Source organism: Momordica charantia (assembly GCF_013281855.1).
Source record: "Momordica charantia cultivar OHB3-1 chromosome 9 unlocalized genomic scaffold, Mcharantia_2.0 BLBB01000009.1, whole genome shotgun sequence".
NCBI lineage: Eukaryota > Viridiplantae > Streptophyta > Magnoliopsida > Cucurbitales > Cucurbitaceae > Momordica > Momordica charantia.
The window spans coordinates 23,770,538-23,782,642 of NW_028275167.1; the positions used below are offsets into that span (position 1 = coordinate 23,770,538).

At 36.1% G+C, this 12,105-nt stretch overlaps 2 protein-coding genes across 5 annotated transcripts; one reads left to right on the top strand and one right to left on the bottom strand.

Annotated features, from left to right (window-relative positions):
* Positions 1-4,262: 4,262 nt before the first annotated feature.
* LOC111015970 (Tetratricopeptide repeat (TPR)-like superfamily protein) lies at positions 4,263-6,794 on the top strand. The gene is made up of 2 exons (XM_022291185.2): positions 4,263-6,331; positions 6,438-6,794. Exon 1 carries the CDS (start codon positions 4,439-4,441, stop codon positions 6,065-6,067), a length of 1,629 nt encoding a protein of 542 aa, XP_022146877.2. The 5' UTR covers positions 4,263-4,438; the 3' UTR covers positions 6,068-6,331; positions 6,438-6,794.
* A 1,340-nt stretch (positions 6,795-8,134) lies between these two features.
* Positions 8,135-11,384, bottom strand: FKF1 (flavin-binding, kelch repeat, f box 1). 4 transcript variants are annotated; one of them, XM_022291147.2, is made up of 4 exons: positions 11,043-11,176; positions 10,546-10,691; positions 10,304-10,383; positions 8,135-10,148 (listed from the first exon to the last, which is right to left on the bottom strand). In XM_022291147.2, the coding sequence occupies exons 3-4, from the start codon at positions 10,321-10,323 to the stop codon at positions 8,543-8,545; spliced, it is 1,626 nt and encodes a 541-aa protein (XP_022146839.1). In that variant the 5' UTR covers positions 10,324-10,383; positions 10,546-10,691; positions 11,043-11,176; the 3' UTR covers positions 8,135-8,542. The 4 variants fall into 4 exon arrangements, with proteins under 4 accessions (XP_022146839.1, XP_087973745.1, XP_087973744.1 ...); XM_088117619.1 differs by having other exon boundaries at positions 10,304-10,394; XM_088117618.1 differs by having other exon boundaries at positions 10,304-10,691.
* Positions 11,385-12,105: the final 721 nt, after the last annotated feature.

Consider the following 12,105-nt stretch of genomic DNA (forward strand, 5'->3'; position numbering starts at 1 on the left):
AATTTTTTAATTCAAATACTAAAAAAGTTCTTTAAATCAAATTATTTCAGTTTATTCGCAACAATTTTTCTTTTTTAATTTTATCATAGTTATTTTATGATATGCAGTACAACAAAATAAAATCGAAAGGAAAAAATAAGAAAAATATACCAAAAAAATATAAACATATAAAGATCTAAACAATATTTAAGAATACACCAAAAACAAAATAGAAAATCAATAAAAAAAATATTTGTTACGTGATGCAAAAAAAAAAAAGAAGGTTCAGTTTATAGTTACTAGAATAAAAAAAAAGAAAAGAAAAAAGAAGGATAAATCAAATTTTGAAACTAATTTGGTTGATGATGTACAAATAAAGAGGAGGTTAGAGTGATAAGTTTTTTTCACCAAAGCAAAATCGGAATTTGTTACATTTAAATTTAAAATCTTCACAAATCGGACCTATTTCGATTGGAAAATATTTAAACCAAAAATAGAATTCGAAATCTTAAGATTTTGAAATCCCTCCAAATCAGAGGTTCCAAACAGAAGGTTAAGCCCGAAAAGAGCATTGTAATGGTTTGATCCTGAACCAGATTTGTTTTTACTCCCAGAAAAAAACGGTGTACCGATTTGACTCCTACTATTGGAAAGAGTTGAGTGGTTTCTTAGTCGAACACCCAAGATAAGCTTGAGGGATGGAGTAGGTCGTTGTTGCCGAACTACTATAAACTTCAAATATTTATCTAATTCTCTCCTATTTAATTTTTGCAATTAATTTCTTTATCATAATTTACATGAAATTAATTGTTATAATTTGTTCTTCACGTTTATAATCAATCGTTACATTGGAATTAATTAGAGTATTTGAAATGTATTTTTAATTTATTGATTAATTAGTGTTAAAATTATTTGTTTGGAAAAAAGTTTACTTATTTATTTAAATTGGGACCACCGTGTTAAAAAAATTATAAAGTTTCATAAAACCTTATTCACCCCTCCCCTGCTCTCCATCTAGAGTTGCAATACCGATCCAATAATGATAAGGACTTTCTCCTAGAGAAAGTCATCCTCGAGAGGAAGGTTTATCTCTAGGGGAAGGTCATCCGCGATGATAAGGTCTTCCTCCATGGAAGATCTTGAAGCACATTGGAGGTCCACCTGATTGCCAGGAGCACTAGAGCTTTGAGAAATTGTGCGAGTCATTGGTTCGGTAGGAATCACTTAAAATTTTCGATTCCCATAGACGGCACCAAATGTTGATGTAGGATGTTGTCGAGCTATCGAGATCAACCACATGCACTGGCCAAGCTAAGGATGTGGGAGGTTATGCAAGGTAGGACCTGCAAAAAGGAAGCAAATGCTCTGACGCTCAAGTTAGTACATGTGCGAGCTCAGTTCAGGTTGTTCTTAGACAAAATTGCATACTTTGGTCGAAGGAATGAGTGTCTTTTATATAGACGAAGTGAGGGGACAAGTCCGTTATGGTCATTACGAACTGTCGGGCCATAGGTCGACAATTGATTAAAGTCGGTTATTCATTCTTTCACATGATGAGTTTAATAGCGGCAGTAGATGAGCTTAATTAGGAGTTCAGTCGTAGACGAGCTTAGAAGCTCAGCATATATCACCACGTGATAGGTATTATTATTTTTATTATTATATATGGTTAAATTACAATTATATATTAATGGAGAGGGGATAATAGCACGTTTAGAATAGGATAACATCAAACATCCAATCAAGGAGTTGAAAATAATGGAGATTTTTTTAGTACAAAATAATGGAGTTATTGCTAGCACTATGGAAGTGTTAAATTGACGAAGTTGATTATAAAATCTGTTTCAAATAATTCAATCAACATTTTAAATATAAAATTAAAAATTTAAAGATTTATTAAAAACATTTAAAAATATAGAGACAAGGTAGTGTCTTGAAAGCTCAAAAACTTATTCGAAACTTTTAAAAAGTAAGGAGAGTATTCCAAAACTAAAATACAAGATATTCTAACAGAAGAATGAATTAATTCACTAAAAAATAAGAAACACTCCTGACAAGTTCAAAACATTTCTATTTTTGACATTTCTCCGACTGCCTTAGATTTCTCAAACACCCCATCTTTAATCCAAAATTTCATCCATTACAATATAAGCTAAGCGGACACTATCTCTAAGGAGGTTCACGGATTGGATTGGATCGGGTTAGGAGGGATTTTGGGATCAACCCGAATTTTCGAGTTGGCCATATATAGGAACCGTCGGGTTTGAATTGGATGGTCAAGTCAACCCTACTCAACCCAATATTTTCGGATTGGGTTGCCGGATTGTGTTTTTTTTTTCTTTTTAATTATCGTGGCGATAGGGAGTGAGGATTAAAATTAATGGACGAATGAGATTAAGATACAAAATGGAAGAAGATAATATGAAAATTTTAAATGAATGACTAGGATTAAAACTAGATGGACGGTTGATATATATATATAATTAAAAAAATACACGCATATGCACAAATTCGGGTTGGGTTGGGTTGACCCGATTTTTTAAAGGGTTGAACCCGAGACCCAACCCAACCTGATTGGGTTGGAAAAATCACAATCCAACCCAATCCAACTCGAGGTCTTATCTAATCCAACCCAACCCTTTAGGTTAAAAAAATTCCTTCTTCTTGGGAGGGAAAATAGTTCTCAAATTAATTAGCATTCTCAAATTAGATTCATTAGGTGAATCTCATTCAAGCAAGCTGGAGCATTCAAACTCATACTATGCACATGTCAATTATCGAGCTAAGTTCACGTCCGCATTTAGCCAACTCTAGAACTTGGGTACTCTACATTTTAATATTTAAAAAAAAAAAAAAAAAAACCTTATCTTTCTCCTTACCATTGGATTTAATTTAGACAGTCCATTTTTGGAACTCCTATCAAAAAACCAACCACATAATTAAACTCATGGTCAAAAAGACCTTAAATTTTACCCATCCCCCTCAAATTCCTCAACAAATAACTAAAGTTTCATATATATATATACCCAACACAAACACATCAAATCCATCCTCCAATAGAAAACAAACCAAAAAAAAAGTGCTAGTTAATTAGGGTTTTGCATGGATTCCAAAAGCATGCAACTTGTACTATTCTTTCTAGGCCTCTTACTGATCTCGTCGCCCCATCCAACGGACGCGAGACATGTAAGATCTCTGTTTAAAATGCCGAGATTTACGGTCGAGATTCGCAACGGGATGGTCGGGCACGTGCTGACCAGCCACTGCTGGTCGTCCGAGGACGACATAGGGGTGCATGCGCTGTACGACAACCAGGAACATCACTGGTCTTTCAAGAAGAATTTTTGGGGGACAACAAAATTCCGCTGTAAATTGGATTGGGCAGAAGGAACACAGGAGTTCAATGCCTTTTATGTTGATCAAGATTTCTTCGATAACTACTGTCCCAACTTTAGGTGTGTTTGGGTGGCCAAACAAGATGCCATTTATGGGGTCAATCGAGATGGTAAACTGGATTTTAAGTTCTATTGGAAATTGGTTCTTCCATTTCTGCCTGTCAACAAGAAATAAATGATGATGAGGCAATTTGAGGTGTAATTTGGCCTTCGGAGGATGTGTTAATTAATTATATGTGTGTGTTTGTTGTAAATTTAGTATTGGATTTGGTGATAAAAGTGATTTATTTATGTTACGAAACAGTGGATCATTGAGAGCGAAAGATTGTTGTAAACGTGAGCATGACTAGCTCCCATTTAAATGTCGGAAATTCAATCTCTGTATTTTATGTATTAAAAAAAATTTCAGTGGGGTGTTTTTTTTTTTGTTTTCTTGTTTAGTATAGAGTTTTTAGGAATCTACTACTTATTACAGTACACAACATTGAAATTTTACTGGCTCGACACTTTAAAATTATGTACGAAAACTTGTAATTTAATATAAAAGTTTAATTTGGTTAGAGCGTAGGATGCAATGTTATCATCTCTAATGATTAGTCCTTTTATCTCTCCGATAATTATTTAAAAAATTAAAAAAATATTTAATAACTCTAGATCTCAATACTATATAGCTCTTGTACTTTCAAAATGTTTACTATCTTTTTACTTTTATTTTATTGTAACTTCGATTTCGAGAAAAAGAATACATGTCAATGATTGCTTAGCTACGTTGGTGGTCCTTTCATTTTCTTAATCACAATTTCAAATGTCAAGAAATAAAAAAACATGCACATGAACAAAAATGGAGGAAAATAGTATTTAAACCATAAATTTAAAATATTTCTCTCTATCTCCGAAAAAAAAATATATCTCTCTACAAATCTCCTTCCTGCTGACATAGAACCCTTGTCAATGGCCGCTAGGGTTTATGTTTAAGGCCAAAATTCCTTAAATCCAAATCTCTCTCTCTCTATAGCCTCGAATGTGTTTCCTCATCAATCTCTCCCATTCAAATCCATCTTCGCATGGTCAAAGATGCCCTCCAATTCCTCGCTTACCTCCGACGAATCTCCCGTTTTCCCTCCCCTTTTACCTGCAACAAGCTTCTCCACTCTCTCGTCAACTCCGGCTGCGGCGAACTCTCCGCAAAATTACTTTTCCATTTCCTCTCCAAAGGCTACTCTCCCCATCCCTCTTCTTTCAACTCCATCATCTCCTTTTTCTGTAGATTAGGGCGCGTTGAATTTGCCCAACAGATTTTGCATTCGATGCCCAGGTTTGGCTGCTCGCCTGATATTGTATCTTACAATTCATTGTTATATGGGTTCTGTGTAAATTATCAAATTCGGAAGGCTTGTTTTCTTGTGAACAGAGTTCGTGGGAGTGAGTTGAGTCCTGATTTGGTTATGTTTAATATACTGTTTAATGGTTTTGCTAAGGTTTATATGAAGAGAGAGGCGTTTATGTACCTGGGTTTGATGTGGAAATTCTGTTTGCCTAATGTTGTTACTTATGGGACGTTTATTGATATGTTCTGTAAGATGGGGGATATGGAAATGGGTAATGGAATGTTTTTGGATATGGTGAAGGTGGGGGTTGTGCCTAATTTTGTTGCTTTTAGCTCCTTGATTGATGGGTATTGTAAGGCTGGGAGTTTGGATATTGCATTTCAATACTTTGAGAAAATGGAGGAATGTTCGGTTCAGCCAAACGAGTTCACGTATGCTACATTAATTGATGGTTGCTGCAAGCAGGGGATGTTGGGAAGAGCTGATTTATTGTTTGAGAAGATGTTGAATGTTGGTATTTCACCTAATTGTACTGTTTACACTTCGATAATTGATGGACACTTTAAGAAGGGAAATGTAGATGATGCGACGAAGTATATAAACAGAATGTTTGATCGAGAGATTAGACTAGATTTAACAGCTTATACGGTAGTTATCTCGGGCTTTCGCAGAGTTGGTAGGTTGCAGAAGGCAATGGAAGCTGCAGAAGATGTGGTGAAGAATGGATTGCTTCCTGATGGGATAATATTGACAGCTATTATGGATCTGCATTTCAAAGCTGGAAACTTAAAAGAAGCTTTGAATTCGTACCAAAAATTGCTGGCTAGGGGTTTTGAGCCTGATGCCATGACACTATCCACCCTGATGGATGGTCTATGCAAGCACGGGTATGTACAAGAGGCTAGACGGTATTTAATCAGAGAAAAGGCCAATGAAGTTCTATACACAGTGCTTATAGATGCACTCTGCAAGGAGGGGAGTTTAGATGAAGTTGAGAGAATCATTGAGGAGATGTCTGAGGCAGGGTTTGTTCCTGATAAATATGTGTACACTTCTTGGATTGCAGAGCTTTGCAAGCAAGGAGATTTGCTGAAGGCTTTCTTGATCAAGAAAAGGATGGTTCGAGAACACATAGAACCCGATTTGTTAACCTATAGCTCCCTCATTTGTGGTATGGCCGAGAAGGGACTAATGATAGAAGCCAAACAGGTTTTTGAAGACATGTTAAATAAAGGAATAACTCCAGATTCTGTTGCTTGTAACATTCTTATAAGAGGGTACCATAAGCTGGGTAATGAAGCTGCAATTTTAGGACTACATGATGAAATGAGAAAGAGAGGAATTGTTATTCGAGATTTAAATTGATTCACCAGACATTGAAACCCTGCCTTTGCCCTTCGATTTACTCGGCAACCTTCCATTCGAGAAGCCAAGACGCATGTGATTCGCGTCGGTTATTGGATCGTGGTTTTAGAGATTGTGTGGGATATTTCAGACTGTAGTGAAAATTCAGCGAGATAGAGAGAGAGATTCAAAGTCATATATTCCTTTGCTTATCATAGGATCCAAAAGCCTCCACATGTTCAATTCATGCTAATCACATGCAGGTTATTGGCGATTTCACATAAGGTGCGATCTCAATATCGGATATCCATATTTTCACAAAATGAACTAACACTTCGTTTTTTGTATCCAATTTGCAATTCTATGATCTCATAGCCTCTCTGTTTGGCAGATTTTGTTCTGCTCCTGCTACTGATTATGAGCTCTGGCAATACAATGTGCATATAACAATTCCTGAGATACAGCTGCTATTGAATGAAGAAAATTACTATTTTTGCAAGTCAGAGAATTTTAGATCTTTATTCAATCCATTGAAGTTGTAACAAGCCAAAACAAACAGAGACACAGGCATTGTTGCTTATGAAGAAGCTCAAAATAGAGACAGAAATAGGCTAACTGTATGATCAATTACTTCCTCATGATGAATGTGATTACTTTGATGATGTTATGTAAAATCTTCCATGTGAATAATGGTTATGTGGATTGTTTTAGTTTCTATTTAATAAAATTTTGACAAAGTTTCGATCAAGTTTGTAAAGAAACTTTAGATTATGCATCTATTCAATTATAAGTCATAACATTGTCAAACAGGATGTGATGTGGGTCAACTTTGAGACGTTAATTAGTACTTGTATCTGACTAAGAGGTCATGAGTCGAATTCTCCATTCTACCTTATACTAAATAAAATATGACGTGGAATTGACGTGGAGTGTACACTAAAAATAGATTTTGATGGTTGATTGTCTTGAACTATCGGGTTCATACATGTAAATCAGGCCTTTTATCGAGAGTTCTAGGCCTTGAAATATTTTTCATTCATGGATGTTGATATTGTGCCTAAGGTTTAAAGTATCGACATAGTTATGATTTTATTAAAAAATTTTAAAATATATTTTTAAAATATCAATGGTAATGGGTAATTTTTAAATAATTATATAAATAAAAATTCATAATGCATTTGACACTTTTGAATAGCATCATTATAATTTCAATTATTAGTGTGTTGAATGATATTTTGTTCAAATTTTTTATATTTTGTTGATATGTTTACGATATAATAGAAATATTAACATGATAAAATTTTAGAATATTGGTTCCCTTACTTTTCACTATACAATACATTTAATTGATTATTCATTTGCACTAATAAAAGAATAGACACAATGCAATCTCATCTCTCTAGCGGAAACATAGTTTCAATACCAAATATGAATAATAAAGAAAACTTTATAAATGAAAGATTATAAATAAGAGACGGTAAAAATAAGAGGATCATCAGATTTAATGTGCGCACGCGCGCTCTCTATATATAATTTTCCCGATATTGCTTTCTTATACATTAAATTTCTTGGTGAGACAACTGATTTCAAGCCAAACTTATGGTAGACAGCCAAAATATAGGTAAGCAATGAAGTATTTTGTAACACTTTATCCATCTCATCTCAAAGGAATTCCATATAAATGCATCACTTTCTTTGTTGCTTTGTGCCCTCTTCCTTTTAAAACAAGACTCCAACCTTTTTCCACCATGTGTGAGGTGGATTTTAAGAGGGTGATCGAGTGATTTAGTAGAGTAGAATTCTTATCGAAGTAGAAGATATGGCTAGGATACTTTCAATTAAAAAAAAAAATATAGACTTTTGGTTTTAGTGTGTGATCTATGCGCTTCAGAGAGTATGAATAGCTCTCGAATCATTCTTTACCATATGCATCTTTGTCACTGTCCATAGAAGTAAATACTATCATTTACTAACGTAATGGATGAATCAGAATAGAAAAGCAAAGGATAAAAACATTTGATTTTACCAAAGCTAATTAAAGTACATACGAATTCGGAATCTTAGAAATAACGTACAACTAAAAAACTCTTATGATCACAGCAAATTGTAGATGAAAATTATCATTTAAAGTAATACAAAAATGGTGGTCTTGTTTGTCAGAAACTTCAAAAACTCCCTATGTATATGCTTCCCGCACAAAACATGTACACAAAAAAGTGCTTCACAAAAAAGTGCTTCTAAATACAAAAGTAGACACATGGCCATTTAGATGTAAAAATACAGAACCACAAAGAAAGGTTAGTGAAACACAACCTATATTATGTATATATAATATATACAGAAGACCAAAATCTAAACACAAACTAATAAAGAAGAAAAACAGGGCAAGTTTTTGTTCTTACAGTAGCTGTAATATGAAGAATCTCAATTCTCAACTGGTTCGTTTGAAGCAACTTTTTCCTTCAGAGTGTTTGTTTGATGCAGATAAAAATGGTGTCAAAGATCTGAATCTTGCCTGCTAGCTAAGCAGAGTTCGTGTAATTCATTGAGTATCCATTCTTCTCCGGTGTGGCCTCCCAACACTAGGACTCTTGTCCCTCCAACCACACAAGTGCTGTGGCCCCAAGCAAATTTGGGTGGCTGTCCAGGAACATTGAGAATCCTCCATGACGGTTTCTCCTCGGCAGGATCCAAAAGGAATAGTTGGGAAGGCGAATGTAACCCGGCGATGGAGCCTCCGAAGATGATAATCCTTCCACAGGGCATGCTGACTGCTACGTGATCGAGTCTTGGAGGAGGAACCACAGCGCTCTGACCACCTATAGCAGTGAATGCACTGCACTCGAGTTGCCTCCACTGGGGTTCCTCCTCTTCTAGATCTATGGTGTACGCCTCGCCCGACCGTAAGCGCAAGTGTCCGCTCTTGGCAAGTCCACCAAACATTAGAATCTTTGTCCCACCATAAACTGAAAGGGAATGTCCCAATCTAGAGGGGGGAGTCCCGGATGTGGGAATCTCTCTCCAGGTTGGCTTGTCTGTTGTTAGATCTAACAAGTATGTGTCACTGAGAAGCACCCCGGCGTCCGTGCATCCTCCGGAAACAACCAGTTTAGAACCTTCGATCATACAGGAACTATGCCAGGATCTAGGCAATGGAGGAGCTCCACCAGAGATTTCTTTCCATGTTGGTTGTTGAGCATCTAAATCGAGAACAAACACGTCGTTGAGCAATCCTTGACTGCCACATCCACCAAAAACTACCAACCAAGAACCATTTAGACATGATAGAGTGTGGCCCCATCGTCCAGGTGGGGAGGATTTCACGCTTACTCTGCGCCACTCAGGATTTGCAGCATCAAGGTTGAGAACGAAGGTGTCATCCATGGGCTGCATATTGACTCCTTCCCCACCGAATAATACGAGTCGATTACCTGCTGCGCAAGCACTAAAGTTACAACGTAAAGGCTCCACAGCTCCCCCAACTGTCAGTTTTCTCCAACATACAGCTTCAAGAGTTGTAAGTTCCCTGGCTAATCGCCCCCAACCAAGCTTCTTTGTCATTTGTTCCAATGTTCCAGTCACTTCTCTTCCCCATGCATTCTGACATACCATCTTCCTTAGATGCTCGTTCTTCGTCAATTGACGAATCCTTCGGCAGACTGACCCAACAGATGCGACATCTCTTGGTGTCAAACGTGATAAAATGTTATGGGCCAAGACCTCATCTGAAAGCTGAAGTATCCCACAGATTTCTTTATGCTGACAAAATGGTGATTGATCAATCAAATGAGCACTTTTTCCAGACAGATCCAGTTTTTTTGGGCAAGTTTCTTTGAAAACAGGATATGACAACCGGCTAAGGTCTATCTTCGTCTCGGAAAACACTTGAATTCCTATAATGTGCGTAACAGTACCATCATCATCGTGTATGGGTGCAAGCCGTAACCTGTTCACCATAGGCATGCCATCCTTTCTGAAATTGAGGAGCTCACCTTGGAATTCAACACCTTCCTCTAGACATCTTCTGATTTCAGAAACAACAACCGGATCTACCAATGGATGGCGCCGTTGTGCACGAGGATCTCTATATTGTAAGAACCGACTGAAACAGAAAGCACCCATATGGATAAATAAACTTCTTATAAAAAACAACAGTTACAAAACTGTGGAGGTAAATTAACTAAATACAAAGAGATCGATCGTATATATATATATGAATGGAGAGAGAGGTAAATAGAGAAGTTTTGAGTAAATCACCTCAGATAAACCGGAATCATTTGCTAGCATATTACTATGGACTCTATATTTCAATGGGATCAGGTCAAGCTGAGTATATACTGAAATGCAACTAAAAAACACCTATATCAGGACTTTAAATGTGGATTAAGGTAATCAAATGATAAATCCTCGCACTGCCCCACCAGAAAAACAAAAGAGCACAGCACAAAATTGATAGCCAAAAAGGAGCTTGGAGGAAAGGAACAAAAAACTAAACAGACCGTGATCTGGATAGAGTCAGGGGACACAGTACAGCAATCTCCTTAATCAAAGTCACCAAAATTTCGCAGAGAGCCACCGCCTTTTGAGACAATTAGACAAGGAAATCAAATTGGGCTCTCACATTCCTCCGCTCTACCTCTCATAACTGGGTATCAACCAGAATTTAGACTCAAATCAAATGTGCTTCTTTATCATGTTGTAATGTAAGTATAGGAATCCAACTAGTCGTTTGCATAACAATCAGAGCACATCGCAACACTAACCAAAAGTATTTCCGGGACAGAATTACTACAGAAAATTGAATCAAATTGCTACTCAAAAGGGCGCACAAACAAATAAAACCAGGAAACTAGTCGCATCCAAAAGTTTCTTCAACCGCAAATTACAATCCAAATCCATTCGAAAACCAAAATTTCCAGCGCCTCCAATACCAAGCATCAAAAAACAGTAAACAAATAGAAAAAAAAAAACATCGCGCAATTGAATCTCGCCATACCAATTCTGACCGAGGACCTCATCGGCGCGATATCCGGTGAAGATCTCGAAGACTTTGTTGACGTAGATGATGGGAAAATCGGGCTCGAGAGCATCGGAGACGACGAAGGAAGTTGGCATCATTGGGTAGAAGAACAGCCCGGGCTTCAATGGAAGCTCGCTCACCTGCTCTTCTTCTTCTTCTTCTTCATCTTCATCTTCATCTTCAAGCTGCTCCACATCCTTAGACCATTTGAGCCTCTTGCCGGAGCTCCGAACCGCCGGCTCATCATCGTTTTTCGCCATTGCCATTCGCCGCTTTTCGAATTTCGACAGAAAACTGAAAATCGGAGTGTTTGGACAGAGAGCTCGAGTTTAGATATTTATTTCTTGAGGACGGTGAAGCAAAATGCCCTGCTCTCAACACAAATTTACGAAAATGCCTTATGCCTATACCTCAGAATTTATAATATAATGTTCATTTTTTGTAATAATAATAATGTGCATTTTTCAATTTTCGTCTTTAATCTTTTAAATTTCTAAATTTCGTTCTATTTACTTTTTTAAATCAAATATCTTTGAATTCAACCTCGAACTTTAGAGAATGAAGAAGATGTCTTAATCACGATGCTATATTAAATTTGTAGACATTTTCATATATACATAAGAGATGAATTGGCATTTTTAATTTTTTATAGTATCACAAAAATCTAACAAAATATAGATTAAAATATCAACAAAATATCACTTACGTGGATTATAATATTAATAGTAAGAATTTTTAACTTATATAAAATGATAAAATGAGTATTTGTCCATTTAAATATTTTTATGAACTTTTTTATAAATATCCATCGACATTGACATTTTATCATGTTTCTAGAAAATTTACACTTAAAAGATTATCGAAATTTAACACCTTTATTTGTATATAAATTTTGTAGTGAGTTTATTTTGTATAGCATAAAATCTATTTTGAATAGTATGTAAGGGCATGTTTAGAAGTGGTTTTGACACGGTTAGAATCACTTTTACTTATACCAAAATCACTTTCACTTTAAAATAGATCGTTTAACAAGGATCCA

Bases quoted from the DNA above. Each gene is read 5' to 3' on its own strand.
- FKF1 (XM_022291144.2), bottom strand. From the start codon at position 11,332: ATGGCAATGGCGAAAAACGATGATGAGCCGGCGGTTCGGAGCTCCGGC. The intron at 10,149-11,042 runs GTATGGCGAGAT...TTTCTGTTTCAG, and splicing joins GAGGTCCTCGGTCAGAATTG to TCGGTTCTTACAATATAGAG.
- LOC111015970 (XM_022291185.2), top strand. From the start codon at position 4,439: ATGGTCAAAGATGCCCTCCAATTCCTCGCTTACCTCCGACGAATCTCC.